Source organism: Copadichromis virginalis, linkage group LG19, assembly GCF_057382275.1.
Source record: "Copadichromis virginalis isolate Kocher_CV1m ecotype Utaka linkage group LG19, C_Virginalis_male_GT1.1, whole genome shotgun sequence".
Taxonomy (NCBI): domain Eukaryota; kingdom Metazoa; phylum Chordata; class Actinopteri; order Cichliformes; family Cichlidae; genus Copadichromis; species Copadichromis virginalis.
Window position 1 is genome coordinate 16,507,165 of NC_140636.1, and position 25,751 is coordinate 16,532,915.

At 42.5% G+C, this 25,751-nt stretch overlaps 2 protein-coding genes across 3 annotated transcripts in view; one reads left to right on the forward strand and one right to left on the reverse strand.

Moving 5' to 3' along the window:
* On the forward strand, nt 1-23,811 carry maco1b (macoilin 1b). The gene is made up of 11 exons (XM_085442263.1): nt 1-423; nt 2,568-2,709; nt 11,939-12,065; nt 13,359-13,482; nt 14,330-14,508; nt 17,673-18,216; nt 19,137-19,295; nt 19,843-20,025; nt 20,121-20,241; nt 21,660-21,834; nt 21,922-23,811. Exons 1-11 carry the CDS (start codon nt 344-346, stop codon nt 22,122-22,124), a joined length of 2,037 nt encoding a protein of 678 aa, XP_085298389.1. The 5' UTR covers nt 1-343; the 3' UTR covers nt 22,125-23,811.
* rhd (Rh blood group, D antigen) overlaps nt 1-25,751 on the reverse strand; it is a 36,622-nt gene that overhangs the window by 5,482 nt on the left and 5,389 nt on the right. The window lies entirely within an intron of this gene.

The window sequence follows — 25,751 nt, forward strand, 5'->3', positions numbered from 1 at the left end:
GATGAGCGCTCAGTGAGCAGCCACTGAGGGCAGTGATTGGCTCTTCTGTGTGTCTGTCAAAAAAGGAGTCCTTGACGGAAACGGTGATTGGTCGCACCGGCCGTCTGACAGCCACACTAGGTAAAACACAACGCGCTCTGGGCTTATTGAGCCTGCGCTAACAGAAAAGAGGAGGTTCCCCGAATAGTCATTTATTTATTTCTTTGTTTCAAGTGGGGGAAAAAAATAATAACAACAGCGATATATATCACAAGCACCTTTATTTATTATCTCTGTCCGCACACGCAAGAAAACTGGATAAGATTACGGCGGGTACTCGAAGGCCAAAGCCAAGTGGAGGAGGATGAAGCGGCGCAATGCGGACTGCAGCAAACTCCGACGGCCGTTAAAACGGAACCGAATCACCGAGGGGATATACGGCAGGTAACTTACACGGAGCCTGCTCAACGAAGGGAAATGAATGGGTTGTTTGCGTTAATACGCCTCCCTAACCTCACAGCTGCTGCCACTTCTTGACAGCCTGTTAACCTAGCCAGGCAGCTAGCTCTAGTATGTTTTCGTTATATGCTACACTAGCATGTAAGCTAACTATAGCGCTAGGCCCCAAAACAGCCTGTTTTGAGCTTTGACTCCGGCTCCATAGCACAGTTACTAATTGAATTACACTGCAGCTGACTTTTTCATGATAACTAAAGAATCCCGGGTGTTAACTGTGCGCCAGAGTCAGCTGTCACTGGCTGAAGGTGCCAAAGTTAGCTGCTTCGCTGTTAGCAGGTCCACCAGCTTATTATTGCCAACATCATCACATGAGCCTCAACGACAGTGGTGTAACATTAACCACAAACGTGTCGATAAGGCTGCTGTCACTCGCTTTTAACAGCTCTCAGTGGCTTGGCTGTGCTTCCAGTCTCCAGCTGTGTGTGGCTTCATACATATTAACGTTAAAGGCCATTTAGTTTACACACGTGGCATGAGGACCTGGAAATGTGGGGCAATGTTTGAATTATTGAACAGGTGCCTCCCCCCGACATCAGAGCACCCCCAGTGGGCCACTTTCTGGGTCTCTAGCAAATGCAGGATAAAAGCAGCAAGAGGTTAGAGCAGTGTTTATATCCCTGCTGCAGTGTGGCACCGATGTCATATCCAAATCTTCAGCTCTAGGTACACATCTTACTTCATTCTCCTACAGTCTTTGTCAGCAGAGAAATCGTCTTCCAACTTCTTGTGCCCAAGGCAAAACAAAAGTCTTGAGCCACTCCTCATGTTTTTTTTGCGTCCAAGGAGCCAGATGTACTTGTAATAGTTCTCCAGGCTTTCTGAAGTTAGTTTAAAAACATTTTGCACTTTGGCTATATTTTTTTGTTTTTTTTCCCCACGTTTTCAGTCCAGTCCTTCTACTTGACCATGTTCAGAGGAATGCCTTCCAATCTTGACCTATGAATCCTTCAAGAAAAAAATAGTTACCTAACTGAACCAGTGTTGTGTCTACAGACAACTGGCAAAAAGAAAAATTAAATTGTAAAGAAGCATGAGATGCAGACCAGATGCAGTCCCGAGAGCTGCATCTGGTCCTTCAGTTGATCGTTTAATGTTGGCTGAAGCCTCGTCAGAAATGCTGTCAGTGGAAGGGTGGCTGCCAAGAAGCCATTCTTAAGGAAGAAAAATGGGGCAAAAAGGCTGAGATATGCCAAATTACACTAGAACTGTACTTAAGATCAGTGGCAACAGCTTCATTTCTCAGGATGACAGTTATCCCTGACAGACTGCCCATCCAGTAAAAGTGTACCAGGGCAGTCATGGATTGGCTTCGCCAGAACCTGGACCTCCACATGATTGAAGCATGGTGGGATTGTCTTATGAGAGACAACAGAACGCAAGGGAGCCAACATCCAGAGAAGAGCTTTGATTTTCCTCCAGGAAGCCTGGAAAACTATTTCTGAGGGCTGCTTTAAGAAATTGCAGGGATTTCTTGAAGAGCGTCCAGGCTGTGTTGAAGAATAAATTGCTACACTTCTTTCCCATTTTCCTAGCAAAATATAAATCCGGAAGGGATGGCTCTAGACTTTTGCTCAGTACTATATTTTCACATGTAGGCACTATCAAGGTTTTTTTTTTTTTTGGCTATATTTTCCCACAATCAAACACATGTTCTTGCTGCTTGGGGTTCAGGTTCTTTGCTCTGTCACAGCAGGCAGAAGAGAGATTTGGTTTCCAAGTGCCTCTTTTAAATTGCTTGGCACTGTTGTCCAGCTGAAGCCATGAGATAGGAAGCTTTAGTCAGGCTTTTTTTTTGTGCTTCTGGTGGTTTTTGTTCAAACAAGAAAGTGAGCAGTTGTACCTCCTCACAGTTTTTATTCTCACTATTATTGAGTGCATCTGATGTGAACTAATAACTATAAACTCATAATTGCTTTTTGTGCATTTATGGAAATACTTGCTTGAGAAAATCTACGCTGCAACAAATGTCATTACCAGTCTAGACTCTTAAATTTTCTTGTGTGTTTGTGTTGGAAAACAGTTTTCTGTCATTCAGGGTTTTTTGTTTTTGTTTGTAAATGTATTTCTAGTACCTTCCTGTACCTGAAGTTCCTGGTGGTCTGGGCACTGGTGCTACTGGCAGATTTTGTACTTGAGTTCAGGTTTGAGTACCTCTGGCCATTCTGGCTCTTCATCCGGAGCGTGTACGACTCCTTTAGATACCAGGGGCTGGTGAGTAGATGACTTAAAGTATGGACTACACACTGAACAACTGAAAAGATGCACAGAATTTACATAGTCTGATTTGCAGCCAAAAGAATAAAACAGTACCACACATTAAAAAAAAAAGTAACATAGATAAAAAGTAATCAGAATTTTTCAAAAATGGGTGTTCAGTCAGGTTTTAGTAGGGTCTTATGATGGAGGGGGCCTCATATGTAGGGGCAATTTCCTCTGTAGTTAATGAACAGCTACTGCAAAGGCCTGACTTCGTATATTTTTTAATCCAAACTTCTGGGGAACCAGAATCCTTTGTTCAGTTCACTGATGTGTGCGAATACAGGGCCATACCTATAGATATGATAGAACTGAAGTCATTGGAGTATTTAGCCTGTGTCGCTAACTCGGACCTGCATCACTGTGTAAAGATAGCTCAGTGTAATATTTCATATTTATAAACACAGGTGAGTGCTTCCTGCACATGGTCTCACTGATATAGTCTCAGTCTCTCAGTGAATTGTCTGTTTTTGTTTGTGTATTTTCAACCATCTTAGATGGCATAGTATCGATTCACTAGTCGACAAAACCGACGCTCTTTTTTTGGAAAGCTAGCAGTGGTCGGCAGGGACTCTCACCCTGTGACAGACTCCAACTCCACCGTATTGGACAGTAGTCGTTCATTGTGGGAGGATAAACGAAAACAAGAAACCGCTCATCCAGCTGGACTCAGCAGGAGACTCACTGTGCTATCCAGTTGGTCATATTGCCCGATTCATTTGGCAGCGCATAGCTATCCAGATTAGAAATGGCTTCACTTTTACTTTTGCATTTCCCCTTGAGACCAGCTCTTAATCACATGATTTATCTGTTAGTGAATTAAATGAGTTTTAATTGTGGAAGAGTGTTTGAATTCATTACAACATAATGGACAGTGTGTAGTAGAGGGATATTAGAAAACATAAGGGCACTCTATTTATTTTTACTGTGTTGTAACACTGACAGTGATGCCAAACATTTTTCTGAGAAACCTGATCAGTGCTTGATGGAGAAGAAGCTTTTCACACTGAAAACATGACTGCCTTTGAACATAGCCACTGGCTGGAGGAAGACTCCTGGTGATGGTGTCTGGGGACCTCTAATGAATGGAGTGAGGGAAAAGTTTCAGCATAAACAAAATAAGTTACCCCTAGTTTTTTTTGCAAATTTAAGAATTTTTGCACACTTCTTATAATGTTGCCTGCCACATGTGAACATTTGAGTCCACTCGCATGCTTCTCTGAAGTTCTGCTGCAACAAACTGCAGTTCAAGGAGGTGGAGTTCGAGTCTGTCACAGGTTTTTGGGATGTGTTTAGTTTTCCTATTTGGATGTTGGTGGTCGGATTGTGATGGTCAGCACGTCATATTTGTCCCATGTGTGAGTTATGGAGGAATATTTATTCATTCTGATCCCCCAAAGAAACTCGTGATAAACTCTGAGAGCTCGTACAGGTTTTAAAGTTCAGCAGACCACAAACTATGACCAGGCTCTATGTTTTGGAGCAAATTAAACCTGGGATGCTAAAACAAAAATCAGAATCACATTCATTTTGATGAGTATTGAGATCACAACTGATCATTCCTTTAGCTTGTTAACCAAAACTTGCTCCTCCGACAATCTTGGTTAAAGCTGACCTGCCAAAATGTTTTTTTAGGAGTGAGTCTGATTGTTAAAGAAAAGTGTTTATATGGATTTATAGCAAAAAAGTGAATGCACAATAATGTTGCGTTGAGAATTCTTGTTATTGAATGTAGATTTTGGTGTGAATTGCACAACCTTAGATTAAAATCTTCTTAGGATGTGTGATCTGCATAAGAATCACGTAGCCGAGTTATGGCCACTTATTTATTTATTTTATTATTTAGCCACAAAAACATAATTACAGCCTTTTTATTATTGTCACTACTCAGCTTTTTAGATGTGGAACTAAAATAAGAATATACATACACATGCTGTTTTTATTTACCGCCTGAGATGCTGAATTTAGGCCCTAAACATTAGTTGTTAATGACTTTTATTTGTTTAAATGTTCTTTTGAGCAAAAAGGTAAAGTTCTGCTGGTGAAATATGAACTGGGCATCCTCAAAGTATCTGTGTAGTACAGTGAAAGGAGTCTAAATACTGATCAACAGTTTCATGACTGAAGTGGTTAAAGACGTTTAAAAAATTTGAGATGAATGTTCATTGTGGCCCATTTGAACCTCTCTAGGTTAAAACAGTCTAAACAGTTATAACCTGAACAAACTCTGAATAATGTGACTGATAAGATAAATAAATCAGAGAAGTCGTATAGGCTGGTGGAAAAGTGACTGTCTAGTAAATGATGAGAGGATATATATATGTGTGTGTGTGTGTGTGTAAATATATATATATATATATATATATATATATATATATATATATATTTTTTAGGGGTGCAACGATATTCGTATCGATATTGAACCGTTCGATACAGTGCTTTCGGTTCGGTACGCATATGTATCGAACAATACAACATTTGTAATTTATTTTATCAATTTTCCTTCTGACGATGCTGTCTGTGTTGAGCGCTCAGTGAATCTGTGTTCGACTACTCCGCCTAGGCTGCACTGTCCAGCGCAGATCCACTGAGCGCTCAACACAGACAGCATAGTCAGAAGGAAGAGCGCAGGGCAAGCTAGCGAGACAGAAGTTAAGCTCTGCTTGCAACAAGCAAATTGAACCTCATTCAGATCTGGCGTTTGGAATTATTTTGGTTTTCATGTGACGTATGACCCTGAAGGTAAGCGAGTCATGGACTAAAGTAAAACAGTATGTTGGATGTGCCATGCAATGCTCAATTACATTGGTGTGAACTAGTGTGTTAGCGCAGTTAGCTCGTTAACGTGTTGGCCGTCTAGCCCCATGCACGGAGCGATCGGCGGTAGCTCGTTAACGGAGATTTGCCGTGTTGTGGCGTTAAGGTCATTTCAACGAGATTAACCTGAAAGCACTAGTGGGAACACAACGAATATGACTGCACATTTACGCCGACATCATCCTAGTGCAAAGACAAAAACAACAAGCATGCTACTAACTTTAGCCGAGCCATTTAGACAGCTGTTAGCACATGATTCTCCTTATGCTGCTGAGAATATAGCCCAGAAGAAGCGGATAGTATAGCTTTTATTTTGGAAAGAGCCATTTCTCTGTAATAAACTCTCTTTTCCAAAGATGAGTGATTCCTCAATCAGATACAGGGCTTGCAATATCGCTAGCCCGACGTCCCGGAGCTAGCGATTTTTTCAGTCGGGCTACCAAAATCTTTCTCTTCCCTGCCCGTCGGGCTATTGTACGAAAAATATATGTCAATGCTTTTGCATTCTTTCAGAAATGTAGCTGGGTAATTATGTCATTGGCATCGGTGAGCCACTGTCAATATGTGACATATTGAAATCGCGTTTGAATTTGCGCTTGTTTTTTTTGCTTTCACTTTGCAATCGTGCGAACTGTGTATAGAGAGCGACAGCACTGATCTGTGAGTGATGATAATTTGTGCACCAATTCCTCTGACATCGTCTTATCAATCGTTAGCTTACTATGCAAACATGACAAGTGAAATCTCCCGCAGCTTAAACATGTGAGAGGTTGATCGCGCAGAGAATCGCTGAGCTTATGTGAGTGCGTGTGTAAAAGCATTTCAGTTCTGCTGAGCCAAATAAGACAGGTCAGGGTGAAGAAGTGACAGCCAAAGAAAAGCTTACCACAAAACGGAGAAGTTATGACAAATCAGACTATAAGGCAAAAAGAAAGTGCAGCTTTATGGTTTCATGGACAAAAGAATTTCTGTGGCTGTAATATGATGAGCTAAATAACCAGGGCTGCACATAAGTGGTCCGCAGGTGCGCATTCGCTGTCAAAATAAAAAACACGCACAAGGGTTAGGGTTAAATTTAAAAACTGTACTTTTGAGTTAAAATATATATTTATAATTTTAATAAATGACAAATTAAAAATGCATGAACATTTTTTTGTATCGAAAAAATATCGAACCGTGACACCAAAGTATCGAACCGAACCGTGAATTTTGTGTATCGTTGCACCCCTAAAAAACACCCAGCACGCCCCTGCGGGCGGTTTATCCTTCAAGCTCGGGTCCTCTACCAGAGGCCTGGGAGCTTGAGGGTCCTGCGCAGTATCTTAGCTGTTCCCAGGACTGCGCTCTTCTGGACAGAGATCTCCGATGTTTTTCCCGGGATCTGCTGGAGCCACTCGCCTAGCTTGGGAGTCACCGCACCTAGTGCTCCGATTACCACGGGGACCACCGTTACCTTCACCCTCCACATCCTCTCGAGCTCTTCTCTGAGCCCTTGGTATTTCTCCAGCTTCTCGTGTTCCTTCTTCCTGATATTGCTGTCATTGGGAACCGCTACATCGATCACTACGGCCGTCTTCTTCTGTTTGTCTACCACCACTATGTCCGGTTGGTTAGCCACCACCATTTTGTCCGTCTGTATCTGGAAGTCCCACAGGATCTTAGCTCGGTCATTCTCCACCACCCTTGGGGGCATCTCCCATTTTGACCTCGGGACTTCTAGGTTATACTCGGCACAGATGTTCCTGTACACTATGCCGGCCACTTGGTTATGGCGTTCCATGTATGCCTTGCCTGCTAGCATCTTGCACCCTGCTGTTATGTGCTGGATTGTTTCTGGGGCATCTTTACACAGCCTGCACCTGGGGTCTTGCCTGGTGTGATAGACCCCAGCCTCTATGGATCTTGTACTCAGAGCTTGTTCTTGTGCTGCCATGATTAGTGCCTCTGTGCTGTCTTTCAGTCCAGCTTTGTCCAGCCACTGGTAGGATTTCTGGATATCAGCCACCTCCTCTATCTGCCGGTGGTACATACCGTGCAGGGCCCTGTCCTTCCATGATGGTTCCTCGTCTCCCTCCTCTTTCTTGGGTTTCTGCTGCCTGAGGTATTCACTGAGCACTCGGTCAGTTGGGGCCATCTTCCCAATGTATTCTTGGATGTTCCTTGTCTCATCCTGGACTGTGGTGCTGACACTCACCAGTCCCCGGCCCCCTTCCTTCCGCTTAGCGTACAGCCTCAGGGTGCTGGACTTGGGGTGAAACCCTCCATGCATGGTCAGGAGCTTTCTTGTCTTTATGTCAGTGGCTTCTATCTCCTCCTTTGGCCAGCCTATTACCCCAGCAGGGTACCTGATCACGGGCAGGGCGTATGTGTTGATGGCCCGGATCTTGTTCTTACCATTCAGCTGACTCCTCAGGACTTGCCTGACCCTCTGCAGGTACTTGGTGGTTGCAGCCTTTCTAGCGGCCTCTTCATGGTTCCCATTTGCCTGCGGGATCCCCAGGTACTTGTAACTGTCCTCTATGTCTGCAATGTTGCCTTCTGGTAGTTCAATCCCCTCAGTTCTGACTACCTTCCCTCTCTTTGTTACCATCCGACTACACTTCTCCAGTCCGAACGACATTCCAATGTCATTGCTGTATAGCCTGGTAGTGTGGATCAGTGAATCGATGTCTCGTTCACTCTTGGCATACAGCTTGATGTCATCCATGTACAGGAGGTGGCTGACAACTGCTCCGTTCCGTAGTCGGTATCCGTAGCCAGTCTTGTTAATGATCTCACTGAGGGGGTTCAGGCCTATACAGAACAGCAGTGGGGACAGAGCATCTCCTTGGTAGATCCCGCACTTGATGGTAACTTGTGCTATGGGCTTGGAGTTGGCCTCTAGTGTTGTACGCCACATCCCCATTGAGTTCCTGATGAAGGCTCTTAGGGTCCCATTGATCTTGTACAATTCTAGGCATTCCAGTATCCAGCTGTGGGGCATTGAGTCATAGGCCTTCTTGTAATCAATCCAGGCAGTGCACAGGTTGGTCAGTCTGGTCTTGCAGTCTCGGCTGATTGTTCTGTCTACCAGTAGCTGGTGTTTTGCACCTCTGGTATTCTTGCCAATTCCTTTCTGTGTCCCGCTCATGTATTGACCCATGTGCCTGTTCATCTTAGCCGATATGATGCCTGACAGGAGCTTCCATGTAGTACTGAGGCAGGTTATTGGTCGGTAGTTGGAGGGGACCGGTCCCTTCTTGGGGTCCTTGGGGATCAGGACCGTCCGGCCTTCAGTTAGCCATTCCGGGTGTCTTTCGTTAACTAGCAGCTGGTTCATTTGTGCTGCCAGACGCTCGTGGAGTGCAGTCAGCTTCTTCAGCCAGTAGGCGTGAACCATGTCGGGCCCTGGTGCTGTCCAACTCTTCATACTGGAGACCCTTTCTTGGATATCTGCCACTGTGATGGTTACTGGACCCTGTTCAGGGAGGTCGCTGTGGTCTGCCCTCAGATCCTCTAGCCACTGAGCATTGCCGTTATGGGTTGCATCCTTCTCCCATATGCTCTTCCAGTATTGCTCCGTCTCCAGCCTTGGTGGTGCTGTTCTCTTATTGTTCCCTTGCCACTGAGAGTACACCTTTGCTGGTTCTGTGGAGAACAGCTGGTTTATTCTCCTGCCTTCTATCTCTCTGGTGTACCTCCTCAAGCGGCTGGCCAAGGCTGTAAGTCTTTGCTTGGCAGTTTCCAAGGCCTCAGGTATGGACAGCTTGCTGTATTTCTTAGGCACCTTATTTGTCGCACCTTTCTGCAACTCCGTTAGTTGGCTAACCTCCCTCCGTGCTACTTTGATCTTGCCCTCTAGCCTCCTTCTCCATGGAGGGTACTGCCCCTTGTGGCTGTTCAACTTGTAGCCAAGCATCTCACTGATCACTGCTGCCGTATTGTAGATCAGCTTGTTAGTGTCGGTAATCGTGGTTGTAGGTATTGCCCGTAGTGCTGCATTAACATCATCTAGCAGACCTTCTGAGGGTACTTCACGTAATCTTGGTAACCGGCTATGGGGGATCCAGGTTTCAAGCTTGGCCATGATCCTATTTTTCAGGTCAGTTCCTCTCGCACTCAACGATCCTTCTCCTATCGCACTTGGGGCTATGTACCCAATCTCGGGTGGGGGTGATGATATCTCCCCCCTGACCTGGCGTCCTGACTCCTCCTTGCCGTAGCATTTGTGTTGCACCCCTAATATATGTGTGTGTGTGTGTATATGTGTATATGTGTATATATTAGAGATGGCACGATACCACTTTTTTATGTCCGATACCGATACCGATATCATAAATTTGGATATCTGCCGATACCGATATGAATCCGATATAGTGTTTTTTAGTCAACAAAACTGTTTTTTAAATATCTTGCTGCATTTTGTATAAGTTCATACTCAAGTTTAAAACAACAACTACACTAAAGCTATTCTGTTATACCTGTATGCAAAAAAAAAATATTTCATAGTTCAGCAATACTGATCAATCTAATAAACTTGAACCTACACCATCCTCCCTATTCTGGTATTTTAAAGAGTACTTAGCATAAATATTAAGCAACCTAACTAACAGGGTTCCAACTCCCAGCAACAACAAAAATAAATAAATAAAAAATAGGGAACCACCCCTCACGCTCCACCTCATGATGCTTAATCGACGTAATCAACCTTAATTTGATGCAGTGTGAAAAAAAAGGCACAGAAATCAATTATTTTTCAAGAAATATTAAATAGATTCAACATCTTTCTTCAACAAAATTGCAGACTGCACAGATGGTACCTTCCCAAAGGAAAAAGTACTATAGCTTACTAGGGTATTTATATTAGACTTAATAGTCACTATATACAGTAATTGACTTCTATTCATTTTACATCAAATTAAAACTTTGGGTGTCAGATAATTATTTATTAAAAGCTCGACATTTTAAATGAGAATAAGAAAGAAAAGTATGTCTTTGTGCCCCCTTTTCCCAGTTAATGCCCTATCGGCCCCCCTGGCTAAACTTTGCTAGATGCGCCCCTGCACAGTTACCAGCGTCAGCTACGTAGAAAAAGATCCTCGAGTAGAAAGTAATATTAAATACATTCTAACAACAGCTGATCAAGCTTAAACGTGCTGCTGTTGTTCAGCCGCTGGTTTCCTCTTTCTGGTGCAAAGTGGGCCAAAAGCAAACTAGAGACACGGACTCGCACAGAAAAGCCGATCAGCTGATCATTAAGCAGTTTCATGATTGAAGTAGCAGCAAGAAGAGGCAGTCGCTTGTTAAGCTTAACGCAGGAATGCTTTACAAACATTCAGAGATGGACTTACACACTTGCTTTACTTCTCTCGGGATAACTTTGTCGGAGATGAAATGCCGGGTTGCTAGCGAAGCTCCACATGCTATCCAGACCACCGACAGGTCCCGCATGCCACAGCCGCTCTATCACGTGATGCATACTGCTAACGTTCTGAGGTGAGTTATGGCGTGTTGCAAGTTTTGTGAGGTGCTTTCGTGATATTTAATGGATCGGATTACATTTTTTATTTTTCTCCGATATCCGATCCAGTAATTTAGGTCAGTATCGGACCGATACCGATATGTAATATCGGATCGGTCCATCTCTAGTGTATATATATATATATATATATATATATATATATATATATATATATAAATATAAAAAGATGGTAAAATGAGCACTGACATAACCACACTCCAGGAGAAGTGTCAGACACTTGATGGGAAAATGTGGTTAGCTGGGTTGATGTACAGGTGAGAGCAGTGAGGAATAAAACAGCCTTTCAGGTTATCAGCATAAAAGTGTCAGTTCCCTGGATGTGAGGCAGTCGAGTCCTGCTACAATCTCAAAGACAACATGTTGTTCTTATCAGTAATCTTGTTTGCTGCCTCTTAGGATCAGAGCGCTCCTCTCACATACAAACAGCAGAGATCTCATCAGGCCTGTGGGCCCTTCTCTGTCCCAAATCTCCTTATTCTAACGTGAAATCATAATTTTAGTTTAGCCTCGGGGCCATTATCAGTGCTGCCGGATAGGAAGTGTTTGCTTCTCACAGAGAAGAAAGAACCAAAAATGTCATTCATTTACCACTGATGACACATTTTTAATTAAGGTAACAGGCTTTACTTATCCAACAAGTTGGGGAATTCCTAATAAATAAGGTGCGAGACAAAAGGGCTCAAAAAGGTAAAAATAAAATTACACAAAAAGAGCAATTAAATGGGGAAAAAGTAAAATGAACTATGAAAACTTTGGTAACCAGCCTCTCTAATGAAACATCTGATAATGTACACTACTTCTTCTGCCTGCGATGTTGGTAATAATCGCCTTTCCTCTGCCCAACAGGCCTTTTCAGTATTCTTTGTGTGTGTGGCGTTTACCTCGGACATCATTTGCCTCCTCTTCATCCCAGTGCAATGGCTGTTCTTTGCTGCCAGTACCTACGTGTGGGTGCAGTATGTTTGGCACACAGGTAAGGCTATGCAGTGTTGACCTTTAGGGATATTTTGTACGTTTAAAAATTAAATGTAATATTTAAAAAATTAAATCCATTTTTAAATAAATGCTGGTTGACCATATTTTTATCACAATCTTTCCTTTTGTTTGGGATTTTTTTTTTTTTTTGTCCTCGGGATGTAAATGTGTGCTGTAAATCATTCACTCATGAACTGCTAAAATAACTCATCCTTTGTAGTCACGCTTATCACCACTTAAAAACAACCGTCCCTTCAGGGGAAAAGCAGGTGTGAAGGCGTTGTGCGACTCTCGGTTACTCTCTGTCGTTGTATTTACAAATAGTTGTTTCTGAGAATTTTGCACGCCATGTGTAAGCAAGCTGGCCTCTGAGGATTAGTTGTCAGTCTGATTTAGCGGGGTCCCCCTGAGCTGACCGAAGGCCGGGTGTCAGATTGAAATGTTAGTGCCAATTTGGGGCGGGGGAACTGAAACTGGCTCCCAGTTGCTTTCTGAGCTCTCCAGCCGTACTCACCAGTGACATTCAGACCGAGAGGACATCACAGGAGTATTAATATCCCCCAGCTCTCCACAGCCTAGTGGGAAATCAGTGTTTAGAGCCCCTGAAACAATGGTTACCGTCTGTATTCTGACCACCCCATGTTGGAAATCTTACTGTACTATACTGTTTTATGTGCAGTTAACAATTCACAAACATGTCCATAAACATATAAACTGTATGCTTGGGGTGGGGGGGTTTAATGGCTGACATCATTTCCATAAAAATGTGATGCTACAAACACATTCCCATCTATTTTCATGCTGATGACATTGATTAGTTGTTGAAATTCCTTCTTCAACAAGCCCGACCAACATGTTATGCATTTTCCGTGTGCACCTCTCTATGAAAAAGTTCGTGCTTTTTGCACTTCTGAAAATGTTTAAAATTGTAAATGAATCCTTAAATTATGATATTGTCTCAGAGTTTGGGTGGAAGAATCTGAGATGTTGGTCGATCCGATACTGATACCTTCAGGTATCCACAGATACAGAGTCCTGTTCTGATATCAGTGTTAAATTAATAAGCTGTGAGGGGAAGACGCTTTAGTGTTCAGCATGGTGTCTTTGGTTGTTGATCTTCTCGTCCAACACTGGTTGTGTTGAACCATGAGCCTCTACTTCAGCATTTCCTAAACCTCCTAAACTCAAATAAATACAAAAAGTTGACGCCTTAGGCACTTTTTTTAAAAAATATTTACTGCTTTGTAAATGAGTCATGCTCTCACATCTTTGTGCTGCTTTGCTTTTTCAGAGAGGGGGGTCTGTCTACCCACCGTGTCTCTATGGATACTCTTTGTGTACATCGAGGCAGCCATCAGATTCAAAGACCTGAAGAACTTCCACGTGGACCTATGTCGCCCTTTTGCTGCACACTGGTGAGCCACTGTTCTGTTACAGCTTAAGTTCACTGTCTTGAACGCAGCTAACAGATATTTTTTTAGGTAAAGATGAAAAAAAATAAGCGTATGAACTATAATGTTCACACTGCTTCATTCAGTACATAAAACCACTAAGATCATGTTTAAAAGTACACAATACATCTAAATGTGCCTTATTGTGTACTTTTAAACATGACACGTGACCAAGTCTACACGTGTAAGCATGATTCATCTGCTTACACTTAAAGAGTCTTTGTATGCAGATGTCTGCACATTTTCCTGGTGTTTCCAGGACTGCACTGATCTTTGACAGCAGGCTCCCTGTGACTCTTATTTTTAATTTGTTCTGTTCAGTCAGAGTTAAGTGAGAAAGTAGAAGGATGACAGTCAGGTTTAACTCTCGGGAAGCTTTTATTCAACTTACGGTCACGTAAGGTGTCTCCGTGTGTGAGTATGTGAGATGAAAAAGGAAAAGAATGCCTGCAAATGACAAAGCCTGACGACTCTAATTTTGATATGAGACTGGTCCAAATAAATTAATCCTGGTCCTGTTTTTATTTATTATTGTCACTGATGAATACCAAATACCTGCATTTGTATTTCTGTGTGAATTTATTTTTGAACTTTTTTCCCCTTTTTATGAAGTTGGCAAAGAGATTTTTGAAGTCACAAAGTGCTTCCCACACATAGATTTTACTTGGAGGTACATTAGTGTCTGCATAAGCATATTTTGACTGTTTTAATTGTTTTCATTAGGAAAAAAAAATTGGAGTAAAAAATTGTAGTAACCCTTCATCTGTGCCCAGTGACCTCATGAATGTGCGTTTTGTGTTCGTCTCCGTAGCATCGGCTACCCCGTGGTCACGTTGGGCTTCGGCTTCAAGAGCTATGTAAGCTATAAAATGCGCCTCCGGAAGCAAAAGGAGGTGCAGAAGGAGAATGAGTTTTACATGCAGCTTCTACAGCAGGCTCTGCCTCCAGAGCAACAGATGCTTCAGAGGCAAGAGCGCGAAGCCGAAGAAGGTAAGATTCAAACCTGCACACATGCAGAAATCTCGTTATGTCCTTGATTATCTTCTCACTCCGTCCATGCTGTGGTTGTTAGCTCGCTGCCCTAAGGCAGTGATTCGATTGTTCATGGCTTAAGTGGTTAGGTCTCCAGGTCTACACAGGACGTGATTCCCTTGTTGTTTATTGTTTGATAGCTGACAGAGGTGACCTTTTCATTGGTAGTTTCTCACCTTGAAATTTGTATTCCCAGGGGTTATTTCACTCACTGTTGTTTGAAGTCCCTTCATGTTGGGTCTTTGGGCTGCTAATCACTTCCCGTGTGGACGCCTTGATTGCGCTTCATTGCGAACACGGGCAGCCGAGTAGTTGTTCCAGTTTTACTTATTTGAATTCTGCCACCTGGAAGATGTATAGTAAGTGCTATAATATTAGTAAAGATGGATGAAAAGGTAAAGTCTTGTCTAGATTTAAACAGTGTGCTTCAGTCATTCAGATAAAAACAACTTTTCCATTTTGCAGTGCACTTTCCATTTTATCATTTTAATGGTTCATGTGTTTGGCGCTCTGGTACTATCAGGTAGTTCTGAGCAAAGAATGTAATGTCTGTCTGGTGATTTAGCTTGTATGGCTCAATGTGGCTCCACTCTACGACTACAAAGTTCTTTTTTTATTTTTGCTGTGAAACATGGAGGCCGATTTTAGTTTTAGAGGTTTGATCCTCTTCATATAATTTTGAACATCCTTTCTAATCACAGCTTTGGTCAAGCTCTCATTTGTTTCTCATGAATCATTTCAGTCAAATAAATCGTACGTCTTCCCTTTCTATCCAAAGTGTGTGGTCACATGTGCACCTGCCTCACAGTTTAGATAAACACTCCTTCCACTCAGTCACCACATTGGGTGTGATTAGACAGATGTGTGAGGAGCTGGTGTGAAAACGATGTGAGGTCGTAGCCACAGTCACTTTTTTCACAAATAAAACACCTGAGCCTGCTGTCAGTGTTCACAGGTGTAACTGAAAGTCCTGTTTCAGATATAACATATGGAGGCTTGCATATATACTTTATATAATGATGATGTAACAGGTAAAGAGTAAGTGCAGTATGTTCATAGTTAATGTAAATTACAGTACAAACCGTCAAGGCCAGAAGTTCAGTTTCAAACACGCAGGCAGCAAAGAGGCGGTGCCAAGAACAAGGTCGACCACAGCAACACTCGCTTCTGTGATAACAATAAAGGCTTTCAATGAAAGCATTGAGAGAGTTTAATGAGCACACATGTTCATCTGCATGCATGCAGGTGAACTGCTGCTATTAACTTTGCCTGAATTTTTGTAGCCATTGCATGTCACTCAGCTAGAGCTCAGTGAAAATATACGAGGGTCGAGCAAAACCGATCTGTTGGACATAAATGGACTTTTAACCCTCTGGAGTCGACGGATGCGCCGGCGTGTCCAGATCACGTAACAGATTTAAGATTATGTATCAACAAGACCCAGCCTCACTGAGACTCTGTTTAAACACGTGTTGAAAGTGCAGACTTCAAACTATGTACCAGTTTTTACATTTTGTTGATAGGCCAATAAACCAGACTTACGATAAATAATTTAAACTCAGCTTTTTCCTGAAAACTGTCTCATTTGGTGCAGGAAGAAACTGTATAACAGTTTTCTAAGGATAGCCTCTTTACTATTGGTGAAAAATGCATCAACCAATCAGAAAATTACATGCCAACACCACCATGTGGTTGCTGAGGAAGAGGGGAAAATTGTGGGAATGATAGTGGTGAAAGGGAGACGAGTTTTGAGATTTGAGAGTTTAGTGACATTTAATTGTTTGCAGTGTGTAATGTGGACTTTTTTTTTTAAATTTGTTTTGTGTGTCAAAACAATGCGGCTGCTGCTGAATGTCACAGACTCTGGCCAGAAAGCCACTGGAGACAGATTGAAATGTAAACGCTGTCTCGAGGTGGACATCAGGAGTAGATACACCCTGGAGGTGTCAGGCTTGCAATGTCCCCCTCTATCTTGTCGTGGACAGGAACTATTATTTTGGGAGTAGTGCAAATAATATGTGTGGAATCTTATTGCGACGCCTGATTTTTAGAGCTGTGCGATATGACCAAAATCTCATATCCCGATATAAGACATTTATCGTCCTGACAACGATATATATCACAAACATTTTACTTTATATAAAATATTTTCTGTAAATTCTGTGAATCTCGGGCAAGTCGACTTACGTGAAGTGTTTTCAGCTGGGCGTTGTGTACCTGGAATTGAGTGTTAAATAATTTGAAACTGCCGCAACTTTCTTTGTGAGCATTTTTTACACGGCGTGCTGCTGCGGGGAAAAGCCCGCTCTAAGGTTTATTTTCTAGCACCTGACGGCTCTTTTTAGCTTCTCGCCCGTAAATACTCTACATACTATTTCACGTGATTCAGTTTATTTTGAAAAATCTCAACAGAATCTTCAGCTTTATTTTGAAAAATTTATGTGGAAAATAGACAAGCGGATGGCGGAGCCAAGCGATGGTTTTACCGTCGTTGTTGCTAACGACAACGCATAAAAACAGTCGCTTGTCCGTCCGTAGTGTGGTTATTTTAAATATAAGACAAAGAGAAGTTTAAGAAATTCTACAGTGACCATCAAAACGATGCTGTAAACAGTTTATTTTGCTACACCACGAGGCAAACTAGGAAATGACAGACGTTTTCATATCGTCATCCGATATATATCGTTATGTCGAACAGCCTTACCTGATTGTTTTGTAAGTAGTTGAAAGAACTGACTGAATTTGAATGTAAATTGTTGTAGTTAACTTTAGCTAACCGTTAGCCAGGTTTGTACATATATTTGAAGTTTACATTGTATATTTGCATTTAAAGTCAGGTTTAGTTCACTAAACATGTTTGTGGTTTTCACAGTAAAAAAAATATATATATATTTCGTTTTTTGTGCCATTTTCGGTCCATTGTGTTAATACAGTCTGTCGAAATAGTCCAAAGTCTCTCACACAGCAAGGTAAATGGGTTTATAGGTTAAATATGAAGATAAAATCAAAAGTATTTCTACCCTTGACCCCTGAGGGTTAACGTGTTGTGATTTACGTACCATCACACCTCTAATACACATGAATATTCACATAAACATTGCTGTGTTTCTGTGCTCCCACAGCGGCGACGGCAGCTAAAGGTATATCTGAAGTGGACACACCTCCAGTGTCACAGAATGGCGCCCCAGTCAATAAAAAGACATTGGCACAACTGCCGGAGCTAGAATATAGAGAAAAAGGGAAAGAGGGACGAGGGGAAGCTAAAAAACAGCATAACAGCATCCTGCCATCATCAGTGGACTCTAAACTCCAGGAGATGGAGTATATGGAGAACCATATGAATAACAAGAGACTGAACACAGAGCTGGGCAGTACAGAGAACCTGCTCCTTAAAGAGGACAACAATTCCTCCTCCTCTTCTTCTTCCTCATCGTCGTCCTCCAAAAATTGCAAAAATGCCAGCAGCAACACTGCGGCGCTTAACTCCTCGCCCCGCGGCCACAGCACCACCAACGGCAGCGTCCCCACGCCCACGTCGTCGTTTGCGGGGAAGAACGAGAAGAAGCACAAGCTACTGATGAAAGGAACGTCGGGCGGCTCCCACAGGGACCCCACCGACAACTGCATCCCCAACAACCAGCTCAGCAAGCCGGAAGCACTGGTTCGGTAAGAAGACACAGACATGGTTTATATTCATAAATGCACCGTTCTGACCTCATCAGCGATATCAGGAGTGAAGCTTCTTTTAAGGGAAAGCGGCTTATGAGGTTTATTTCAGCCGAGTTCAGTTTTAGCCTCCAGAACATTAATCAGGGAAGGTTGTCTCGTAAAAAGTTTAGCAACTAACTGATTTTTATCTCCAGAGGCAGAACTGGGATCGAAGTGCCGAGCTTGAACTTTAATTTAAGGGATTTAACAAAAGCATCAAATTAACTGTTTACAGATTATTAACATTTGTGTACATATGCAGTAACTTCCTGCTTTTTTCATTTAGCATTCACTGAGATGGTGTACAGAAGAAAACTTTATTTTACCAGTTATTCACGGACCTGACTATATTTTATTTATTTATTTATTTTTTGCTTGTTTTGTATAATTTTTAAAATGATTTTTTACTGGTTTGCTGATATTAACACATCTCCCTGTGATCCATGGTTTCATGTAAAATAGTTTGAAAATGGCAAAAATTTTATTCACGATGATTACGAGTTAAGGCCACTTTTCAAAACGTTGCACGTTTGTTGAACTGTCCTGTTCTTTTCTCCTCATCAGACATCTGACCCTCGTTTTATTCTTCCCACTGACTAAAAGAAACCCGCCTTCTTCATTCACTTAGGAGGAGAGTCAGAGGTTTTAGAGAGAAGTTCCCTTGTGTAAAGGAATGAGAAAAATAAAAGCCACAGATAGAGGGCAGGGTTTCTCAAATGTTTTTTTTTCCTCAATCATCTTGATTTTATTATTGCTGTGGCTTTAACTGCACCTGAATTTAAATGTTGCTGTGCTTCTCAAACTTTGATTTTTGTTGTGTTTCCTTCTCGTGACCTCTGTGTGTTTCTCACCTCTTGTCATGCTCCTGCCCGGGACAGACTGGAGCAGGATGTCAAGAAGCTGAAGGCGGACCTACAGGCCAGCCGGCAGGTGGAGCAGGACCTGCGCAGCCAGATCGGCTCACTGGGCAGCGCCGAGCGCTCGATACGCACCGAGCTGGGCCAACTGCGGCAGGAGAACGAACTGCTGCAGAACAAGTGAGTGGTGCTGCTGCCATCGTGGAGGAGAGTTAAAAACAAACAAACATAAAGAAAACAACTGGGTGAAGGAGCGCGGTGGGGGTTTGCATCGAGAACTTTAGGTTTTGTCTAATAAAATAATAATAAAAATAAAAGTCCCCTAAAAATCTACAGTAAATGTTTGGTAGGGTTGCCTCTGAGGTTTGCCTTCCAGACGTCCTGGGTGGCTGTAGCTCAGGCAGTAGAGCAGCTCATCTACTGATCGGAAGGCTGGTGGTTCCTGGCTTCCCCCAGTCTGCATGCCAAATATCTTTGGGCAAGATACGAACCCCAAATTGCTCTCCGATGCATCCATCGGAGTATGAATGTGTGTGTGAATGTTAGTTAGAAAGCACTAAGAAAATGCGCTTTTATTAATGGGTGAATGCACAAGTTGTGTAAAGCGCTTTGAGTGCTCAGAAGTGTAGAAAAGCACTATATAAGAACCAGTCCATTTACCATTTACCTTAGGGTCTCACTTCCTGTTGTGCTAACAAGCTGCTCTGTGGCTTTTGTGCTCCTGTAGGCTCCATAATGCTGTGCAGGCAAAGCAGAAGGACAAACAGACAGTGGGCCAACTGGAGAAGAGGCTCAAAGTGGAGCAGGAGGCCCGAGCTGCCGCCGAGAAGCAGCTCTCAGAGGAGAAGAAGAGAAAGAAGTTAGAGGAGGCCACAGCAGCCAGAGCAGTAGCACTAGCAGCAGCATCCAGGTGTGTACACATCTGGCTCACCAGCTCTGTTACTTGTGGTTTGCTGTGGGCCTCGAGGGTCATTCACCATTCTTTGTGTTTCCCATTGCTCTCAGAGGGGAGTGCACAGACACGCTACGGCGGCGGATCACCGAATTAGAAACGGAGTGCAAGAAATTAACAATGGACATCAAGCTAAAGGAGGACCAGATCCGAGAGCTTGAGTTAAAAGTGCAGGTACAGGTTTGAGAAATTCACTGTTTGGTTTGACGTATGAGTCCATCAGAGGCTTGGGTCTTTTCACATGCTTCTTTTTACAGTCTTGTGTGCACGGCCACTTCTGCTTTGGGTCTGGTAGCAGCCATCATTGAAAAGTGCGACAGGAAAGTGGAAGTGAGGAAGCAAAATGTAACGTCTGTCATGATGAAGCACTTTGTGCAGAATCTCCAAAAGTTGATTCTGTTCATCTGGACGTAGCGTTTTGTGGGAGAAACGTTTCGTCACTCATCTCATTGTTCCTTCAGTGGGCTGGTTTCAGTCATTATGCAAATGTACTGTTTATAAGGTTGGGGAAAACTGCAGTCAGCCTAGACTGAAGACGTCACTTAGATGAGTGACTAAACGTTTCTCCCACAAAACGCTACGTCCAGATGAACAGAATCAACTTTTGGAGATTTACTTTACTGGATGATTGAGAATGCATCAAGACATTTTGTGCAGGATGAAATTATAAAGTTTTAGATGTTTCTGAGTGTCAGGGTGATAAAAGACTGCAGCAGAAATACTAGCCTGGTCTGTTAAATCTATAATAAAGTTATAATAAAGTCCACATATATGCGTTATCGTTTTGGCCTCCCGTCCACACTGAGACTGTGTTTTCGCTGATGGAAAACGCAGCGTTTTCAAAGCGCTCCTGAAAACGCATGCATTTGAAAACGGTGCTTTCACATTGCAGTGTGGACAGTGAAAACGCAGACTTTCTAAAACGATGACGCATGTTAGTCATATGATGCAGCCATGTGACCAATGAAACTAAGATAGCGGAGGGCATTATACAGCAGTTGTTTTGTTTGCTCTCAATTTTGACAGCCCTATTAAAGACTAATATCAGTCTGTACATGCTTCAGATAGCTTTTCTTCAAATTCTTCAACTCTGTCTCGCTTTTGCAACTTTGTACTTTTGTGTTACTCGCAGCAACAACTCCACCTCATTATTAGTCCATTTAAAAAAACTCGGTGCTTTTCCTCAACATTTTGCCACGACGTTTCAAAGAGCCGGAAAGTAAATAAACGGCAGACAGAAATGAGGCAGGTCGAATCTTCTTGTGTTTCACGCATGCGCAGTACTGGAACGTAAGCATTTTCACCCGTTTCAATGTGGACGTGCAACTGTGTGAAAACGTGGAGCATTTTCAGACGAAAACACAGTTTTCAAATCTACCCGGGCTAGTGTGGACGTAGCCTAAGTGTGCCTCCTCGCAAACATCCATTGAGCTGTGTTGGAATTAACATAACAAAGTGACTTGTTGGATCTTTTCAGTTGTCCCACAAAAAAAGCTGCTGGAATATCAGGTGTGAAAAACCTCCAAACTGCTGACCCTTTCTGCAAACACACTCCCCTTCTGACCCCCACTGTTTCCCTGTCCATCTTTTAGGAGCTTCATAAATATAAAGAAAACGAAAAAGACACAGAGGTGCTGATGTCAGCGCTGTCAGCCATGCAGGACAAGACCCAGCACCTGGAGAACAGCCTGAGTGCAGAGACCAGGATCAAACTGGACCTCTTCTCTGCACTCGGGGACGCCAAGAGGCAGCTGGAGATCGCACAAGGTTCACAAAAGTTCACAGTCCTCAGAGTTGTTCTTTTTTGTTTTTGTTTTAAATGTCTCAGGCTGACTTGTTAAAATCTGTTTTCAGGTCAGATCCTGCAGAAGGACCAGGAGATCAAAGACCTGAAGCAGAAGATAGCAGAAGTGATGGCCGTCATGCCCAGCATCTCCTACACAGCCGACACCAGCAGCATGACCCCCGTGGCCCCCCACTACTCCTCAAAGTTTATGGACACCAATCCCTCCAGCCTGGACCCCAACGCCTCCGTTTACCAGCCTCTCAAAAAGTGAACCCCCCCCCCCTCCACCTCGCCATCCATCTTCCTGTCCTTTTTACTGCTCCTGCAGGCCCGCAACCTCGTGGCTGAGAACCTGAGGGTTTTTTTGTTTGTTTTTGTTTGGGGTTTTTTTGGTTTGGTTCTCTCCTTGCCAGGTCAGAAGGATGTTGTATTGTGTGACTGTATTTGTTGTAGTTAAAACAAAAGAAAACTTAAAAAACAAACAAACTTGAAAATCCCACATCAGCTAGGAAGCCCCAGTTTTTCTTTTAAGTGTCTAGTGAAACCTCACAGAATCGAGGATCGCTCTCACTCCTCACCTCCGGGGAGCAGTTGCTGTATTTTTCTTTTCTTTTTGGGTTTATCATTCCCTCCACAAACTGGAAAACGGAGCCCTCCTTGATTCTACAGCCTGACTTGTAATCCAAATTAATTTTAACAGCTGTTCTCCCGAGATAGCATCAGAGGAATGTAATGCACTCATGACACCAACTCGACCTCTTTTATTTAAAAAGAAAAAACAATTTGGACACCAAATTGACCCTGCTCTAAGCTGCGTTGGGGATGTGCTGGCGGTAAACAGTTTTTAAGCTGTCTAAACTGGATTTGTTCTTTGTTTTTTGTTTGAAAGGGGGTAAAAAGTGACAGCAGTTTGGTTTTCCCTCTTCATTCCCACACCCGGTTGCAGAAACAAGTCTGCTTTCCACTGCTCTGCATAATCCTGCATCACGATTCATGATCACAGTGCCTTGAGGACATGAGTTTAATGAGATGCTACCCGAACCTTCCGAATGCGTTGAAGCATCTGGCTAAGCTGGAAGAGATCAGTTTAGTGGGACTAAAAACACAGATTTGTTGATCGTTGTGCTCTCTGGACGGCAGCCTTGTAATAAAATCAATCAGATATGTTTGACAGCAACATATTCGAGTCACTCTGACAGACGAACCCCCAAATGCTTTGGTTTAGCTGCTGCCCCCCTCTTTTCTTTTCTCACTGTGGAAAGCACACGTTGCTGTATGAAAGGGAAAACTGTAAAGATGGACTGTGCAATGTAAAAAAAAAAAAAAATGTAAAAAAAGGAGTTGAGTTAATTTAATTAACTTCCACTTTGGTTTGTGTGCCAAGACTGGAATTCCTGTGTTGAAGAATGTACTGTGAATGCATTGGCTAACACTTTAACAGCGGTTTCTGTTAAGGAGTCTATGGGCAGTGGTGACCTGTGGTGTAGTAGAGGAAGGTGTATAGTTGACAGTAAGGGACTAGAAGTTCGTGAATGTCACCGTATTTGCAGCATCTGGCGAGTGGCTGCTTTTTCTTTTCCTCCTGTTTCTACTCTTCTCGCAGTTTTCCCGCAGGGAGAGAAGGAAGTTCTCGAGTCTGATGTGGTTTCACCGTCATTGTTGTGCGTGTGGTTTTCACCTTACTGTGTATGGAGACGCTTGTTTTTTCTTTCTTTTCTCACTCGCTCAGATTGCTGTCATTGGCTTCTTGGAAAATGTTGTGACAAATTTACATTTTAGTTGGTTGTTTGTTCAGCTGAATGTGGAAAGAATAGATTTTGTTTTTGTTTTCTTTGCCCAAAGTCACAGTTCGGTTGCCCCCCACCCTCCCTCTCTACCCCTCCTCCAGGTCTGACCTTGGCTGCGCTCTCGCTCTGTGAGGTTTACAAGAAATAAACTTTTTTTTTCTTGCAAACTGACTTCTCTCTTCTTGGTGTTGTTAATTTAACGTGTTTGCAGAGGTAAAACCAACCTGACAGCTTTGATGTCAGTTTCCCTCGGCTTGATCTCTCGATGTTTAAAATATTAAACCTCGAAGCTGCTGTGTGCTCTTCAGGCGCACTTTGCCTCAGTTTCATCAGTTTGCGTATTTGTTTAAAAAAAAAAAAAAAAAAAAATCTCTCTGAGGGTCCATGCAGCTTTTTAAAGGTGTACACTTTCACCCTCTTAGTCGAACTCACAGCAATCTGCACAAAAAATATTTGGAGCTTTTTTTTTTTTTTTTTTGTAGTTTTGCCTCTGTTACATCACCACAGTGGATTTTAAACCAAACAATCAAGATGTGATTTAAGTGCAAACTTCAGCTTTAAGGGGTTTAATTAAAGTTTTGCATAAACTGTTCAGGAATCACAGACATTATATACAGTCCCCCATTTTTCAGAGGATCAGGCATTAGACTGACGGGGGTCTGACAGAGAGGGGAGTTCAGTTTTGTCATTTCATGACAAATTAAGCAGATAAAATGATCGGGAGTCGATTCCAGGTCACTTGAATTCTCACTATGACATCCAAAGAGATCAGCGCAAGTGAGAGAGGCCAACATGAGAGGAAGAACTACAGAAAGGACCAATTTAAGAGTCTGAATGCACTGACCAACTCAGATAACCCATATGGAAAAGATATATATATATATATATAAATCTTATAAAGTTTGTATCTGTCTTGTGCGAAACTTGTATGAAAAGCATACAAGAGTGAAAACAGATATAAGATACCTTGAAAAATTATATAATGAAACTTGTATGTTTTGGATACTTACTAAAAGAATATATGAAAGTAATGAGAAAGTGGCCACTTTCATGAGTAAATCATGTAAGTTTTTACTTTTTCTTTTTCATATGGGAAGACGAAAGAAAGAAGAAGAAAACTAAAGTGCGTGATCACAGAATTCTTTCCTTGGTAAAGACAAACATGTTGTAGTTGCATCATTGTCAAAGTGGACAGTCAAAAGATACCTTCATGAATGGGGGAAAAAACAAAAGTGCAAACCACTGGTTACACTGACAAACACGAAGAACAGATTAAACTTTGCCAGGAAAAGAAAATCCTAAACAGTTCAGAACAAGAACATTTGGAGGGATGAAACAAAGATGAACTTGTACCAGAGTTATATGAAAAAGGAGAAAAGCTGCTCATGCACATGTATGTCTGCCAGTGTGAACGGGTGATGAGCCAAAGCAACCCGAGTTTCTCAAAGGAAAGGAACGGCAAATTCTTCAGTTACATGATCTCAAACCAACACGGCAGCGTTTGATTTAATAAACAGAAAACGGAAGGCTGAGAGATCAGAAACAGTGTAAAAACTTGCTGTGGCCCCTTTGTTATTTTGGAGTTTGCCCAAATGCACCATCTCCCTTTTACCACTAGAAGGCAGTGTCAGTCTGATCAGTGATCACTTCTCTCCACACGAGTTCTGCTCATTCACTCTGCAAATAATCATTATATTCCCCTCTTTTTAAGACCATAAATCACATTTTATTCTGATAAAAGAGTTGGTTATTATTATTTATGCTTATTTATGGTAATAATTTGAGATGGACATTCTTTGGCCACAAAAAGAGGGAAAAGCTGGTCATTAAAATGATCATTTCTTGCAGGACTGGATGAGTCGTTTCTCTACCTAAATATGGACACGTGAGGGATGCCTTTGCTTTCCTGACCTTTGGCCCTGGAAGTTCATTCAGATCAGGAATGACACTTCCTGAGGTTTGTGGGGGTTAAGATTCCCGCTGTCAATGTCAAGCACCCCTAATTTCAAACAGACGCCCTCTCAGGAAGTGTCACGTGCCAAGCTTCCTGAGATATGTTTGATCAACCCGTGCATTGAGACTAACTGTGCTTAGATTGGTAATAAATCTGT

Bases quoted from the DNA above. Each gene is read 5' to 3' on its own strand.
- maco1b (XM_085442263.1), top strand. From the start codon at position 344: ATGAAGCGGCGCAATGCGGACTGCAGCAAACTCCGACGGCCGTTAAAA. The intron at 14,509-17,672 runs GTAAGATTCAAA...GTGCTCCCACAG, and splicing joins AGAGCGCGAAGCCGAAGAAG to CGGCGACGGCAGCTAAAGGT. The intron at 18,217-19,136 runs GTAAGAAGACAC...TGCCCGGGACAG, and splicing joins AAGCCGGAAGCACTGGTTCG to ACTGGAGCAGGATGTCAAGA.